General features: G+C 35.2%; 1 protein-coding gene across 19 annotated transcripts in view; it reads right to left on the bottom strand.

Annotated features, from left to right (window-relative positions):
• PAM (peptidylglycine alpha-amidating monooxygenase) overlaps positions 1-17,289 on the bottom strand; it is a 277,716-nt gene that overhangs the window by 102,472 nt on the left and 157,955 nt on the right. For all 19 annotated transcript variants that reach the window (XM_031666328.1, XM_031666332.1, XM_031666335.1 and 16 more), the window contains 3 exons: positions 14,836-14,923; positions 4,326-4,411; positions 2,517-2,600 (listed from right to left, as the gene is read on the bottom strand). In XM_031666328.1, the coding sequence (XP_031522188.1) occupies positions 2,517-2,600; positions 4,326-4,411; positions 14,836-14,923 (258 nt within the window). The remainder of the gene's footprint in view (positions 1-2,516; positions 2,601-4,325; positions 4,412-14,835; positions 14,924-17,289) is intronic.

Raw genomic sequence — 17,289 nt, 5'->3', positions numbered from 1 at the left:
TGTGAGTGGGAGTGCAGTACACTAACTGGAAGGTATTGAAGGAGTTAACGAAATGCTTCTATTTGTGGAATTTAAACATGTAATTAAAAAGACAATGTTATAACATTTTAAAGGAAAAAAAAATCACCCAATCCTGCCTTTCTTATTCATCAACCATTTCCTTTTTTTCTTGGGCCTTACAATCCTGGTAAGCATACATCAATTTTATATAGTCTGTATTTGATCTTATTGTTGGCTATTTTTGTTGTTATACCATTTATGTAACCAATGTCCTAGTGAGGGCCGTTTGTGAACTTTCCAGTTTTTCATGTGCATGAATAACTGGGTAGATAGAGGTGCATTTTTAAGAAAAAAAAATCTTTCTTTAGGACAAAAGCCTAGTACAAGATTTTAATACTATATACTAAACCTACATGAAATGGTAAAAATGCTATCCAAAACATCATACTAAATTTATAAAGCCTCCTAAACTGCATCAGATTCATCCAAACACTGGACAATTTAATATCCATCCCCCCCAATTAATAAATGTAAAATGATATCTCATTGTTTTAGTGAAATTTGATATTTTCCCATATATTTATTTACTACTCTAAATAAAGCTTTAGGGACCTGATAGTATCTACTGGATGAATTACATGAGTGAAATTTTTGCTTACATTTTTATAATATTACAATAAGTTACATGAATTATAGCACTAGTAATCTCTTTACCTCATATATCTTTTCTTTTAGAAAAACTGTTCTTGAGAAAATAAAAAATTACTATTGAAAAGTTAAAGTTTCTCATCTGTCTCTTACAGCAAAGAATAATTAGATGTTTACATATTAAAATATCAGTACTTTTACTATCCTTAAACATAAATTATAAAACAAAATTAACTCCTTATAAGAAATTAAATTAAATATTTTTAAAAACAAGCATATATCATGTGTTTTCTCTGGAGTACCAGTGCAGTATCTGTTAGGGATCCTTACAAAACTGAGGGGAATTAGATTGAAAAGTTAAGTCCAGGGTTTTATAGAGGGTAGAGATTAGGGTTTGAGAGAACATGTGCCAGCATGAGCTACTTTAGTTGTGGTGATCTGGGAAGGCCTGCTAGCCTTTTTTGAGGAAATTAAAGCCTTGTCAATACTTTGGAAGTCAGCAGTCTTAGTCACCTGTTCTACTGAAATCAGCATGGTCAATTTTTAGAGCAGATAATCTCTGTCTTTGTTCCCCAAACACAAACCTTATTTATTTGTTTGTTTTCAGCAAAACCTTCTCTCAGTATTAGAGAGTTAACAGTTTATGTTCTATTCCAAAAAATGAAAAGTTATTTGTGTATAATTCAAAGCAAATTTTTAATCTAAAAATAGGTTTTATTTCTAACTTAGGTTCATAGGCCAGCCCATTAATATATATATTAATTTATATATACATATTTATTAATATATTAATAAATGTATTATTTTATAATATATTTGATTGTAGAATGTTTTCAATGACATAAAATCATTCTTTCAACACCCTTTTCCACAGGGAGACTGCATTTACTGTCCTCGTTCTGAATGCGGACAATCTATGGCCCTTTCTACCCCATGGGGCTTTCTTAGCAAAGGTCCTAAAAGGTATTTCATAGGCAGAGATGGTCATCTACTTCCAAATTTAGTTGCTGGAGAGATATCTAATGTGTTTGGAAAGGAAATGTATCAGGTTAGTTAGAAACATAATGTTAAATTAGAGAATTCAGGAGAATATATATAAGTCAGCAAGACATAGTAGAAAAGCAATAAAGACAAGGAGAAATCTACTTAATATTTACAGTCCCATGTGAACCCGAATGCAGTTGGAGTCTGACTAAATGCAGCAGCAGGATTAACAAGCATTGACCTTGGTTGCCTTGGGAACAAGGCCCCTTCCTCATACCAATGATCTATAATAAGGAAAGGGGTATTTAAATAAAGTGCATAGAGATCACAGGTAGAGTAACATGTGTCTAGGGGAGTATTCGGCATTACCTAAAGGGTGGCTGGGGTCTGTGCCTTACAGTAGTGGACAGTGGGTGAGTTCATGAAGTGCCAGGTATGAATAGATAAGGAATCGACATGAGCCTGAGTGTTTGAGAACCTCTTTGGTATTGCAGAACCTATAGGCTTTCAGTGGCTTGCTCAGAGCAACATAAATATAAACAACCAGTACCTTCCTATGCTTTCCAACAGTGTTGCTTGGAATGATCAGCACTCTTAATAAGAGCAGGAGCAGGCTGATAAAATAATACACTAGAAGGCAAGAGAGTTCTATAAAGTCAGCATAAAAGAAAACACAGTAGCATGCACAGGTGCCTAACAGAAATGACTTCTAAAATAAAATTCATTCCTTCAACAGTTCCAAATTAAAGGAAACAAGAGCTGTTATTCCCTAGTGGGCAGAGGGTGTGGGCAATTCTTTTTAAGATGTAGATAATAGTTTGTGCGTGTATTTTAAACAATATAGTACTGGAAGTTTTGCTTAGTTCCAACATTTCAAAACTTACCTCTAAAAGCACTAATAGCCCCATAGTGTACCTGTAGTACAAAGTATTTACTTCCAGTCTCTCCTCCAACTCTGAATCCAACACCTAAAGATTTACAAAAAAGTTAATATATTAGAAATGAGCATCTAAAATGGAGTTAATCTCAAATTGCTGATCTATGAAATCCAGAGGGAAATAAAATAACATATAACATATAAAATTGTATTATATGAAAACTGAAATAAACCAGACATTGACTGAGAATTTCTAATATAATCTGTCATTATAATATCCTCAAAACTATGATGAAATTCTATTCATAGTTCCCACTTCAGAACCAGAGTAATCACACTTTAAGAGGACAGTTCACTCATTTTGAAAGAAACACAACAAACAAAACAAAATCCTGTCTCTATTGATTATTTAAAAGACATACATAAACCCATTCTCCCATTTTGCTTTGTATATATTCATATTTATTTTATGATTGAATATAGGAAATAGACTTCTTAGGAGCATTTAAGTGGCATTACTTGTCTTCCGCTGTGAAAAGAGGTATCTACAAAAATGGCTTTGAGGAAACTAGTTGCCAACTAGATTACTAAAGTCCATTATGTCAGTGAATTTTTGGAATTTGAATATTGTTAATAGTCTTACTGTTTTTTGTTTTTTTTTTTTTTTTTTTTTTGAGACGGAGTCTCGCTCTGTCACCCAGGCTGGAGTGCAGTGGTCGGATCTCGGCTCACTGCAAGCTCCGCCTCCCGGGTTTATGCCATTCTCCTGCCTCAGCCTCCCGAGTAGCTGGGACTACAGGTGCCTGCCACCACGTGCAGCTAGTTTTTTTGTATTTTTTAGTAGAGACGGGGTTTCACCGTGTTAGCCAGGATGGTCTCGATCTCCTGACCTTGTGATCCGCCCGTCTCGGCCTCCCAAAGTGCTGGGATTACAGGCTTAAGCCACCGTGCCCCGCCAATAGTCTTACTGTTAATAAAGCTTGCTAGTGAGCTTTAAAAAATTCACAGAGAAAATATTTACCGGCAGAAGTATACTTTTTTTTTTTTTACAAATCTCTTTTTTACAGATCTCCTCTAGTAATGTATCCAAATCTGTCAACAAATCTATGACAGACCTCCCTGTTAGTTTCAAACTTGTTTGGTTGCAGCTGCCTCATAAGGAGAGAATTCTGAGGCTCACCTGAAGTGCAAGAAATCAGACATCATTTAATGATGCTGGCAATGAGTAAGGGAGAAAAGAGAGATGCACGTGTATCACAAGATCATCCATGAACCAGGACAGACCTATTCTGTAACAGAACCACACACACCCTTTAATATTAAGAAATATTCAGGTAATAAAACAGAGTCTGGTAATACATTCACACGTTGGAAGCTATGTACAATTCAGAGGTGCAGTCAGAAAGCCAGCTGAGGTCTGGCACCATGTTAAATACCTAGGTTCCAAGATTGTAAAAAAATCTCTGCTGAAACAGCAATTTATTTAATTCCTAGCTCTCTTGGCTCATGAAATGTGTCTGCTGTCAAGAACCAATGTGCCTTAGGTCAAAGGTGGCTTGAGGTATCTATCCTTGGTTATTTTGTAATTTTATCTAAACTGTTGTGTGGGCAAACTACTTACCAAAGAGAGGCAGAGAAAGAGTAACTACCTAAATGAAACATTTTCAATACAAAGCAGGTAATGCAAGCACTTTTACTGTGAAGCAGCAATATAGAACATTGTCATCACTGGTTAGAAAGGACTATAATAAAAAGGACTTTGGAAACAGAAATTAGGCAGCTGAATATATGACCACCCAAGAGGCCTCTTACATACCTTTGGGGAGCCGGGTAGGGGGAGCATTTCTTGCCCAGGCATACAGAATATTGGCTTTATCTGTACAGGTTCCTTCATCACAAAACCTGAAGAAAATAAAAAGTAGTATAAATGAAGATTTAAATAGTAAAATGCATAAATTGCTCCCCATGGTGGGAGGTGATAGGGGAACGTATTTGAAACCAAAGTACATCGATATATCATCATTGTATGATATTAGCTTTAAGATCCTAATAAAGATTTATTAATTTTTAATAAATTAATAAATAAAGGAGCAAACAATTATTCCTGTGTGAAAAAAAAGCCATAAAAGGGGAGACATTTTTTTGCCTGATGTGAAACAATCCTGTGAGGGAGATATATAATTTTTACCTTGATATGTTCATACATGGAATGTACTTTATGTAATCAGGTAGAAAAACAAGCATTACATAGACGGTCTGTATAAACCAAAGTTAATGCCGCAGAAATATGGACTAAAAAAAAAAGTCATACACATTTCCCCTTTGGCGATCACTGTTGTCAACAAATCTGCCCAAAGCAACAAACAGTGCCTACCATCAGTAGGGTGAACAATACAAGTGTGTCTCTCTTAAAGAGTTATTTTTTTATTTTCTTTTTTATTTTTTGAGACAGACTTTCCCTCTTGTTGCCCAGGCTGGAGTGCAATGGCGCGATCTTGGCTCACTGCAACCTCCACCTCCTGGGTTCAAGTGATTCTCCTGCCTCAGCCTCCTGAGTAGCTGGGATTACAGCTGCCCACCACCACGCCAAGCTAATTTTTTGTATTTTTAGTAGAGATGGGTGGGGTTTCACCATGTTGGCCAGGCTAGTCTTGAACTCCCGATCTCAGATGATCCACCCACCTCGGCCTCTCAAAGTACTGGGATTACAGGTGTGAGCTACTGCACCCAGCCTCTCTTAAGGATTCTTGATCTTATATATGCATGATCAAGTTTATGAATACTAGAATGCATTAATAAGTTGTATTGTGCAAGTTACTTAACTTTTTTTAAAGTTACTTAATCTCACTACGCTTTAGTTTTCTCTCATGGAAAACAGGGATAATTAAACTTACATCACAGAGTTATTCTGTAAATCAAATGAGACTTTATAAACTTCAAAGTACTATTCTAGGGCAATGCATTATTTAACAAAACATTCACTTTATCTGAAGATTCATTGTTGAGAGAGAGTGTCGCAGGGTGAAAAGAGCACCCAGGCAGAAAGACAGATCTGGAGTTCAATTCTAGAACCACCCCTTAGCAGCTCTGTATCTTGAGTGTGTTTATAAGCCCTCAAAGGCCCAGTTCCTATATGGAAACCTCTGTGACAGGGCTGCTGTGGTGATGTGTATAAGGCACTCAGTGCGGTAGCTCGGATGTTTGGTAGATCCATGTTAATAGATGGTAGTATGTCTGACTCCAAGCCACACATTTTTTTCCCATTATAATATATCTCTTAGCTTTTTCTATTATTAAATTGGATTTAATCCAAACATTGTTAGGCTACATTTTTGTGTTGCTTTTATTTATTTGTGTTTTGAAAACTGGGACCAAAAAAGGTGAGTCAGGCGTGTAGGCAGATCTGAAAAGCTTGAAGACTCTAAAGGACAAGGACAAATACAGCTTCTTGGGATGGAGGTTGGCTCACCAAAAAAAAAAAAAAAAAATGTACACTGCCCCTGACCTGGATGGGAAACAAAGGCAGACTGTGGTAGATTCCTAAATAAGTTAGAAACTGAAGCCAGAAACACAGAAAGCACCCATGGTGCACATATGAAAACCACTAGTAAGACGTTCATTCAGACTCAGAGGCAGGGACTCTTACTGTGTTTTCTGCTTCTAACCAGAAATGACGTTGGAGGATAGGCAATGAGTGCAGACAACTGTGTTGCCTGTCTGAAAAGGGGTGAGGAACTCAGAACCAGGAGGTCTTGATAAGGTTATGCTTAGCAAAATGATCTTGCTTCTATAAACCAGGCTGTAGAAAGAGATTGTGTAATGTGTAATATAAAAGACATCAACCAGTGGTTTCTTACTGTTCACTGTCAAACACAATACACTTATGATGACAGATCATTATCATGTAAGAATTGTACCTTGGAAGAAATGTCTGTGACATCCTTATGCCAAGTGTGTTAAAAGGCTCAGGATGTTGGATGATGCCCAAAAGCAAAATTTTCCTTCCTGGCCTCAGCTATAATAAAGAAATGATATTGTCAAATGTGATGAACTTTGTATCTCACTGCTGTGAGCTACTAAAATTTAAAGATTTGGGTGGCAATTTTCATAGCTTTCAACAAAGATCTTAAACATTACAAATGCCTAACACCCATGTGATGGCAGTCTTAGGTTAAACAAGATAATTGTTTCCTCTGATATGGAAGTTGATTTTCAATGGATGACTAGAAAGAACCAGATTGAAATATAACAGAGAAAACTGGTTTAGTAACTTTTTCTAAGTTACACATTTGATGATGTCATTTGTTGGCTCAAAATCGTTCAAGTGCTTCCCAAAATGAAATCAAAATAAGATCCAAATCTTGTAGCATAACACGTAAGACCTGTCATGATCTAGACACTATCTCCAGACAACACCCCCTTTTTAGTCCTGCCAAGTTGCTTCTGGTTTCCAGTCTTCCTTATTCCCATTGCTCTCTTTGCCTGAAATATCCCATCCCAGCTCTCTGCCTGAAAAACTTGTATTCACTTTCTCCTTCAAGATTCAGTTCAAGCCTTCCTCCTCAGGAAAGTGTTCTCCGACCCCCACCCACCTTTCATTCCTTAACTACAGCACTCCTCATCCTAAGTGTCAGCTTACTTCTCTCTCTCCACCCAGATTGTGAGGACGTCGAGTACAAGTATGTAGGATAATATCTTCATGCTGAAGTCCTGTCATGAAACAAATGTCTGGTGAAACTTACCTCTAGGTGAGTTTTCAACTTTCCATGTACAGACACTTAAAGAGCTGAATTAGCTTAAATTGTATTGCACTCTCAACTTCATGTTATAATATTTTATTTAAAAAATTAGATTAAAAATTTAAAATATAAACACCAATAAATTTGAATTATTGTTTGCCTAGTTTTTTTTTTTTTTTTTAAATAAATCAGCTTATATAACAACACTGCCAGCAGGCTGTAATTTAAAGCTAAATAAGCTCAGAGAGTTTAAGTAACTTCCAAAGGTCAAACAGCTAAACCATGACTCAAAGCTCTGGCTGCCACAGTCCCTTCTATCTCAATTCTTGACACTGATTATGGGCAGAGAATATTATGTGGCGATAAGCTTTGATTACTACCGTCATCCTTGAACTAAGTTGAAATTTGCGCATGCAATTCTAAAATCAAATTTGAGATGAAATAAATTGTTCGTGATATATGCACAAAGAGACAATGATTTAATATTTTATTCTCTTATCAGGTCTGGTAAATAAGAGCTTCAAGGCAAACATTGGTTTAATTTTTAAAACCCTGTTTTACAATAAAAATATATTAAACTCAAGACTGAGTAAAGAATGACTCACTGGAGGACACCGGGGCATTGAAACTAATCCTGAAACTCAGTGGGAGGACTAAGAGGAAAAACAAGAGGGTGAGAGAACTGAATTCTATAACTGATAACATATCATAGTGGTAAACATTTCCATTTCCCATTTTAAATGAAAATGGCATATTTTCTCCATGTAAAATGACCAAAAAGAGAAAGATGGTATAGTATATTTTGGCTTCCCAAAAAAGGACCTATGGAAGTAGAGGGGATTTGCACTATTCTTACTAGTAAAGAGGGCCTTAAGGCTGGGAAGCAATGTAACTCTTGATCAATGGCTGTTGTAATTTCAGGCCTCATCAACCAGGTTTCTTTTTCTTATCATTCTAGCAGCTTCTCCTAAAGGCTCCTCCAGACTAAGTCGATTAAATTGTGAAAAGGTTCACATAGCTCCCTTGTGGTTTCTTAGCATTCATAGTAAAAATGATGAGAATTAACATTTGAAAATAAAACTAGTCTGGATTCTTGGACCTTTCATATAGAACCCTTTTCACATCTAATCCACGGGGAAGCCATCCAGATGATATGAATATTTTCTGCCTGTGCCAGGCACTGAAAAGTGGTAGCTTGTCATTTTGAATTATCCAAAGACAGCATGACTGACTGTTAAAGTACTCTCTGGTTGTATCTGTTAAAGGCTATTTAAAAGCCAAGGTTACTCAGGGAAGATCAGAACTTATAACTCGTTTCTTCTTTTGAGTAAAATAATAATAATAATAACAGTCATGCCCTCAAGTTAAATCTGTATAGCCTTAAATTCCAATTTTAATGCATTACATATCTAACAGAACCACAACCAGGAAAATTGATCTAAAGTTAGAAAGTTTTTTAAAGAAACACAACACAAAATCAATTGCATGAGGGGATGGTCCTTACCTTTCAAAATGCATTCAGTATGAGTCAGATATTCAAGTACTATTAACTGCTCTATAAACCCATAGAATATTTTCCCAAATTCAGACAATCCTACATGAATTCCAATGCAATGGATAGACATTAACATAGTAATTAGAAGGATACATAAGGAAAAAGCAAATTAGAATAGTGATTAAGAAATACCAGCCTGATAAATAGCATCACAGAAACTACCCACTGTTCCTTTGCTCCAATAAGGTTAGACAGGCAGTAAGTCCACAAAAGTAGAGTGTGTGTCTGTTTTGTTCATACCAAATTCTCCATGCCCAACAAAGTGCTTGGCACATAGTGAATGATTAATACATACTTTATTAATAAATGAATTAAAATAATAGCCATCCCTTCTACATGTCAGACACTACACGAAACACATTACTTATATTACCTCATCTACCCTTCATGATGGCCCAATCAAGCTGCCAATGATTAGTGGCCCAATGTTACAGATGAGGAAACAGACCAATACAGCTGACATCATTTAACCAATGTTTATTACCACTACCAAGTAGCAGAGCTGAGATTTGAAACCAAGATGTTCTGATTTCACAGTTCTGGATCTGTGCTAAATACAATGCTGCATTATAATATTGCTACTCTATTTAACATAAAGTACTAGTCTTGTGAGGAAAAAATGCATTTGTTTCTGTTGAAACAGTCAAAAGGGTTCCAACTCTAACATTCTATTTTATTAAAGTTGACACTAGTCTAGTAAGAATTGGGCAATTGCTAAGGAACTCCTGTTAACACCTTTAATCCAAGTACCTTAATATTATTAGCTAAGGAACATAATCATTGGTGACTAGAAGTTAGAACCAGAGACCAACTGTGTTTTAAAAATTGATCCATTATACTATCCCAATATGCAATATGATAGGAATCTATTACAATATTAAAGTGGAAAAAGAGAATGGATGCTATTAATTTTAGCCTATCAGTAATTTATGTCTAAACACTGCTACTGCACTCAATGCCACATTTTACAGTGCTTAAAACAAGAGACAGTGTAGATTTGGGAGATTCTGTTATTTTTATTTATACTGACAAGGATGTTACACATATTTAACTTTAGAAGTTTCCTATATGGCAGAAAAAAACAAAGAGGGGATTGCAGAAGACACAGTGAATCCTGCTGTATATAGTGTATGGATGACAGGGGCCAGGATATGGAATGGGAGCATAAAGACAGCATATGCAAATGCTGTTCTCAACCAAAGAATCATTATCACTGGGAGGGAGGCAACAAAGCTGTGGGCTTATTTGGAAAATAACATCACCTTTAAAAAATAGACATTTAAACGAGTACCCAAGCAGGGTGTCTCTCATATAGGCTTCTATATACATATATATATACACACACACGTGTTTTATCTCCTTTTTTTTTCTCCTCATCAGCAGCTGTAACCCTGTGGAGATAGTGGCATTTAAAAAGACACAGCAGGTGGTTAATAAATAGAAACAGTTGAAAGGGATTTAAACTAAAGGTTCATAAGATGGTAAAGCACTACTGCTTTAGCTTGAGAATGATTCCCAGTTAGAACAGCTGGAAATAGCCTCATTTAACCAGCTGGGACTTTTTTTCATCAAAAAACATCAAACAACCTGTAGAAGCCATCTTTGGTTTGTTAAGATTAGTTGGTCCTAAGTGTCATTAGAAATAGCTTTAAAATCAAATATTAATAAGAAGAACTAAAAATAATTTTAGCTATGCATAGAAGATCACACCAAAGTATAAGACTAGATACGTAAGAAGCCCACTAGTTTTAATCATCCTATATTTTAAACACAAAATCTTAGGGTTTGCACTCCTAAATTGTTTTAAACCCTATATCCTGTGCTCAGCAGAATAAAAATGCACTAGCCTACAATCTCATATTTAAAAAAGAGCACTCCAGAATTACCCCAAATGCCAACACAATTTGCATAAACAAAATATGATTTTCAAAGACTGAAACTGTAAGTAGCTTATCACTTATTTAAAAAATTGTTAAGAGTAAAAACAGAATGAAGTAATTCATAGAATAGATGAACACAATATTTAAATTTCCAAGATATCCTCAAAATTTACTATTTAAGTAAATTTTTATATTTAAATTACCCAGTTTTCAGCACCTTCATTTCATTACTAACAACTTCAAAAGAGCATCTGCTCACTTAGAGCTTAGTTTAGGCTCATATTCAGCTAATAAATCTGGGGAACTTATAATTGTCATGCTTTGAATTAAGTCTATAGAGCACAAATAAAGTGCAACAAATCACGCTATTGATATGCTTGCTCTAATCTTGATGCTATTATTTTCTTTTGGTCCCTAGATGGGGTTAATTGTTTTCCTCCTCCAAATGCCTGGGAAGAAGGCATTGGGGTTACATTCGACAGGTATTATCGCCTTCTTTACATGGGTCAGCAGAGCTGCTTCTTTTCCATCAGCTGGTCCTTATTTGCATCCTCTAGAGGTATGTTAATTTGGAATTGAGCACTAGGCCCACTCTAACTATAAAGGGACCACCCTACAGAATATTAAAAGGTTCAAATCTATGTACGCAATTTAAATGCACATGCATATAATTAACTAGACACATTGCCAGTATGAGTTGCTAATTTGGAATGAGTCACAAAAGGCTACAATGTGTGCAGATGAAAAAAACTTTAAAATTAAAATGACTACATAATGAAAACTGCTTCATGCTGTGTCTACTATTTTCATGTAAACTTAATATAACTGTAAATATATTTTAATGAACAGCAGAAAGAGGCAATTACAAAGAGCAAAGGAGGGCAGCACAACAGTGAAACATCATCAGAATAGCTCTTTGCCTTCATATTAAAAATGCTGCCTGAAGACAGAGGGTGAATTATAACTTCATAATTTCAGGGGAAACATGTTTTCTATATTAAAGACACCTATTTACAACAATATTAAGACAACCTGCTCACAATGAAAATGGAACACTAAAGTGAAAACAGGAGGAAATCCTAGCTAACAAACAGAAAAGAGGAAATCCGAGTTTGACATTTTGATGTTAAAATAGTTTTTTCTTCTTTCCTTGAAACAGCTTTGTATTTCCTTATAAGTTTCCCTAGAGTGTGAATGACTTCTGGTTATTTTTAAGCAACAAAAACTGTTATAGGTATCATACCCAAAATATATGTGAAAGTTTAGGAGTCTTCATTTAAGTGCTGTCTATATCTTACAATAATTGAATAGATTTGCAACTATAAAATGAGTGTGATCAATTCCATGACTCAAAAATTTTAGAAAAATAATGCAAGACTTTTGACACTAATAGGTATTTGTTGTGAGTACTATAATTCAGATGACAGGATAAGATGTTAAACATCTGGAAAATATCCACTATCTTCAGCGCTGAGCCTGTGAGGCACTGGGGGTGGGGAGTGGAAGATGTTTCTGTGAAGCAACTGAAAGTTCTGGCTGTGAAATATCCTGTGAGCTCTAATTCTTTAAAGTATAGATTTTTGCCAAATATTGGAAGATAAATAATGTATACTATCTTTAAATAAGAATATAAGTCCTATAGCTGGGCGTGGTGGCTCATGCCTATAATCCCATCACTTTGGGAGGCCAAGGTGGGTGGATCACTTGAAGTCAGGGGCTCAAGACCAGCCTGGCCAACATGGCAAAACCCCATCTCTACTAAATACAAACATTAGCTGGGCATGGTGGCACGTGCCTGTAGTCTCAACTACTGAGGAGGCTGAGGCAGGAGAATTGCTTGAACCCAGGAGGTGGAGGTTGCAGTTAGCTGAGAACGCACCACTGCACTAGAACCCGGGTGACTGAGTGAGACTCTGTCTCAAAAAAAAAAAAAAAAAAGAATATAAAATATATATTTTATATATATTATATATAAATATACATACAAATATATTTTATATATGTAAAAGAATATATATTAAAAAGGCCTGATTGTGGAAGTCAGAGTCATTAGAACAGTTTTACTTAATGTATGTCTTCTAGTTCACCCATTGAAAAGATCCTACTTTTGTTAGACTTAAACACTTTGGGCTTGGTTAAAAGACGCTGAATAACAGCACCAATTGTGCTTGTTTTATGATTATAAATTCAATTATAACAAACTTACAAATTAAGTGGGACTATGGGATACAAGGCAAATATTTTAAAATCCATTTAAAATGATATGGGTATAGTATTATTAAGAATTGTAATTACTCAATGATGCAACTGACTGGCAAAACACGGTGAGCTGCTTGCTTGAGGTGAGTCAAGCAGTGCACACACTTCCAACTGCTAGAAATACTGCCTTTCCAATCAGACTCATCATTTGCATGCAATTTATATTCATAGAATTATGGAATTTTAGAGCATAGAGAGGCTTTATAAATGGCCTAGTATAAGTCTTTTGCTGAAATGAAGACAAGAACTCCATTCCAGATGGGCTGAATAATTCACCCAGGGAATCCAGCAAGTTAGTTCACTGCTCTTTCATTCTACTATGTTGACTTTCAAGTAATAATTTTAGCAAAATAATATATGTAACAATTACTCTACTCAAAATTTCTGTTTTCACTTTCATTTATATTTTTCTTTGAAACTTCTCATTCCCCAATGTGGAAGATTTTTGGTCAATATATCTTATAGATTTAATTTCAAAATAGTTTATTTAAGAATATTAATAAATATTTTAAAGGGGCCAAAATGAGTGTTTGTTGTATTCCCTTAACATGAGAACAATGAGCTATGCTTGGCTCATTTTAGATAATTTTTCCTAACAATTAGAATTGGAATAGCATTTAAGTGTCGTTTTATTTTCTCACTCATTCCCTTAAACCAAGGTGCAGCAAAAGCAGACTTTAAATCCTTCTAGCTATTTTCAATGAGTCTAATTCAAAGGTAAATATTGGTAGTTTCAGAATAAATAGTTTTAAAGCATAAAAACCAAAGGATGTGATTTACTGAATAAGATTCAGGAAAAACTGTCACAGAATAATCTTTTAATCCCAGAATTTTATTTACAAAAATTTACTGAAGAGCATAAACGGGAATGTTGATATTGAAGGGTATTAACTGTGATTTGCTGACTCCGTTTTCACATAAACCCAGTCACGTAAAGTTGGGTTCCTATGTGATATGTTCCTTTCATCAAATAACTTAAGCCTATTAACAAATGCTTTGATGGTACTTGGTCCATGGAGATTTCCACTAATTGCCCTGTGCTTTTAACAGTTCCAAATTCACATTATATTGTTATTATAAAAATGACAAGAGAGCAGTTGCTGCTTGACTCGCATCAGGCTAATGAATATTAGGATGCACACAGAAAAGTCCATCAGTCTACATGATTATGTAGGGACAGGACCTCAAAACAGATTCCTCAATGCAAAGCAAAGCACACCAGTCATTCCGGACTATTAAACGTGTAACAGTGATTCTGGGTCTACTTGAAAAATAAGAAGCTTAAAACCTGTGGCTATTTTCAGAGTTTGGTGATCTTCAAGAATGCCAAAGAACATTAATTCAAAATTAATGTCAGAGTATCAATAATCTAAATTTTCAGACTTTCTTTACAAGCCTTATGCACCTGGACATACTACTGTATAACAATATACATATATGTATTATATTAATATAATATACATATATTTAATCTAAGATGTTTTATTTTAGATTCAAGGGGAACATGTTACATGGTATATTGTGTAATGCTGGAGTTTGGGCATATTGAACCTATCACTCAAATAGTTAACGTAGTATCCAATTGGTAGTTTTTCAGCTCTTGCTCCCTTCTCTCCCAGCCCCTTTTGGGGTCCTAGTTTCTACTGTTTCCATCTTTATGTCCATGAGACATATATTTATTAAGTCAGTGACAAAGGCTGATAGATATGCTCCACAGCAGGCCAAATAACTGTGATAAACCATGATAACCACGTGATGCTAATGAACAAAGTTCTTTCTCTTAAAATATTCTGCCTATTTATTAACCAGTTGTGAAATACTTGCACAGATACACTTTGCACCTGTAAAACACATTTTCTACACCCTTCTATACTGTAAACCCATTATCCTTACCAGTAACTTCCAGTGGATGAAGGCATATTGCATCCAAAAAGTAACATATGATGGACAGTATCCATGCTGGCTCGAGGCTTGAAGTCAACTGTTATGAGAAAATAATACAGGTATGTGAATATAAGTTACACTTCTGTGCACCAAAGTCACAAAATATGTATTTGAACAGTTCAAATACCTGTATAACAAAGATGTTTTGATGCTCTTGTGATCAAATGCCCTGTTTGTATAAATTATCTTATTAAAGATAAGCATGACTTGATAATATGATTAGAAGAATAAAAAGGAAAAATAATAGGCTGAATATCACACCCACATACACACACACACACATATTTTTTAAATGGAAGACCTCTTTTAAAGTAGTGAGGGCATTATATGGGTATTAAATGAAATCTGCAGCCTATGTATTCACAATATATTTCCTTTCAGACTTCAGTAGAGTGCTGAGTATCATAAAACACTGCACAACGTTGTAGTGAAACAGAAACCACAGTGAGTGGTCAAAATATGAACACAAAAATTCATAACAGAAATTTATGACCATCTTAGAATAACAACAGTACTATAGTCACTGGGATATATATGAAGAAGCAATTTACCAGGAAAGAAAAAGAAAAGTAGAAAAAGTATCTTTACAAAAATACAAAAGACATAAAATTACTGTCCTGAATAAGCATGGTATGCTTGTTAAAAGATATCAGAAGTTATACAATGACATTTCTCGTTTTCTCCCAATAATAGTTGTTGAAAGACATTAAAATAAATGCATAATTGAAAGAGAAAAAATTAAAAATAAATTATATTGTTTTCTATGAACTCCCTTTCCTAGTGTGGGTTTGGCTCATCCCTTTTCGTCCTCATCAAAATGCTGTCCAGTATGCAGCAGCAGTTCATGAGTCACCTTTGCACATAAAATACTAAATAGCTCCAAACTGATCTTAAATCTCAGGTGTGTGCAAAAATGCATCTTTCAGCTATTTTGGTCTGTTTGATAAAATTAAGAAAACATAACTTATTGCTAGAACGTGTATGTGAGACATTAGTACTTATAAAACAAAACAACAGCAAAAAAGTTCTACATCAAACTATAGCACCATGACTGGCAAAGTGTGTCTGACAGAAAACATAGCACACATGTGCCAAACCTACTGTGTGCCATCTTGGCTTACCAGTTTCTGAGGAGACAAATAAACCTTTCTTTTACTGCAATGAAAATAAGAACTTGAAGCCTAAAAATTAAATCTTGAAGTTTTCATACCATCATTTAAAATACTAATGAAGAGAGAATGGCTGGAAAATGGACTTGCTATAACTTGAGGCTTGGTTTTCTATTACCAAAGAATATAGTAAGCCTAAGAGATGAAAGAAGATGCTTTGGAAGGAAAGAATCACTTGGAAGTTACAACCGTTCACAATTCATAGAAAGTCCCTATTGTCACAAAGCTGAAGTTTGTTAGCAAGAGAAACAGAAGAAAGAAGAAGGATTCTATATCTATAGACCACCGTCAAGTTGAGTGCAGGATTTCCTTCCTCCCTTCCAGAATCCTACCAGGGATCTTTCCTGGGGCAGAAAGAAAATGGAAAAAGTCCTGAGGTAGGAGTACTGGTCTTTTATTCACCTTGATTTTATTTTGGTATATGATACAATTTTTAATCTTATATTCATTTTTATTAAACTGCTTATATTACTTTATGAACATCTATAACTGTTTTCTAATTGTCTCCTCCTCCTCCTCCTCCTCCTACCTTTTTAAAAAAATATTCCCTCTGCCAATCCTTGAGAGGTTATCTGACCCCTCTGCTTTTTCAGAACCTGTGTAGATGACTACATGATTTCCTCCCCTCGGAAGATCTTATTACGGGTGGATAAATTTCCTATGACTGAATCATTCTTGGAATTTTGGTAATAAGCCAACATGGCCAAGTGCAGTTCATTCCAAGAATTAAATGGTTGGATGCAAAACAATGTTTCAAGCACCCGCTAAAAATTCAGGTGGAAGTATCCAGCAGAGAGTCAGAATTCTGTTCAAGAAAGAGGTCAGTTCAAGAAAGAGGTCAGAGAATTACATATTTGGGAAGCATTAAAAAATTGAACCCTGAAGCTGTGAGGATGGATGAAGGTACCAGAAAGGGTAGTAGGAATCACACAGAAGGCTCAAGACAGTTTGGAGAAAGCCCAGGGCTGTAAGGGTCTGTTTAGGAGACACCAACAGTATCTTTTTTATACTAATGCAATGTGTATGCTGCTGTGAAACAAGGCAAAGACATTTCTGGAAAAATAAGGAGCTATTAGTAATTTTTAAAAATGAAATATTAATAAGCAAAAGATTCAGGTAAGGGCAGGGAAGAGAGCTGTTGATAAAGGAATAGATCATAAAAACAACAACATATAATCTCTAGCTTTCCATGAGGAAAGAAAGAAAATAGTTTGCCTGGGCCCTTGCTTATATA

The sequence above is a fragment of the Papio anubis genome, chromosome 5 (genome assembly GCF_008728515.1).
Source record: "Papio anubis isolate 15944 chromosome 5, Panubis1.0, whole genome shotgun sequence".
NCBI lineage: Eukaryota > Metazoa > Chordata > Mammalia > Primates > Cercopithecidae > Papio > Papio anubis.
This window is presented reverse-complemented; position numbering and strand designations above follow the sequence as displayed.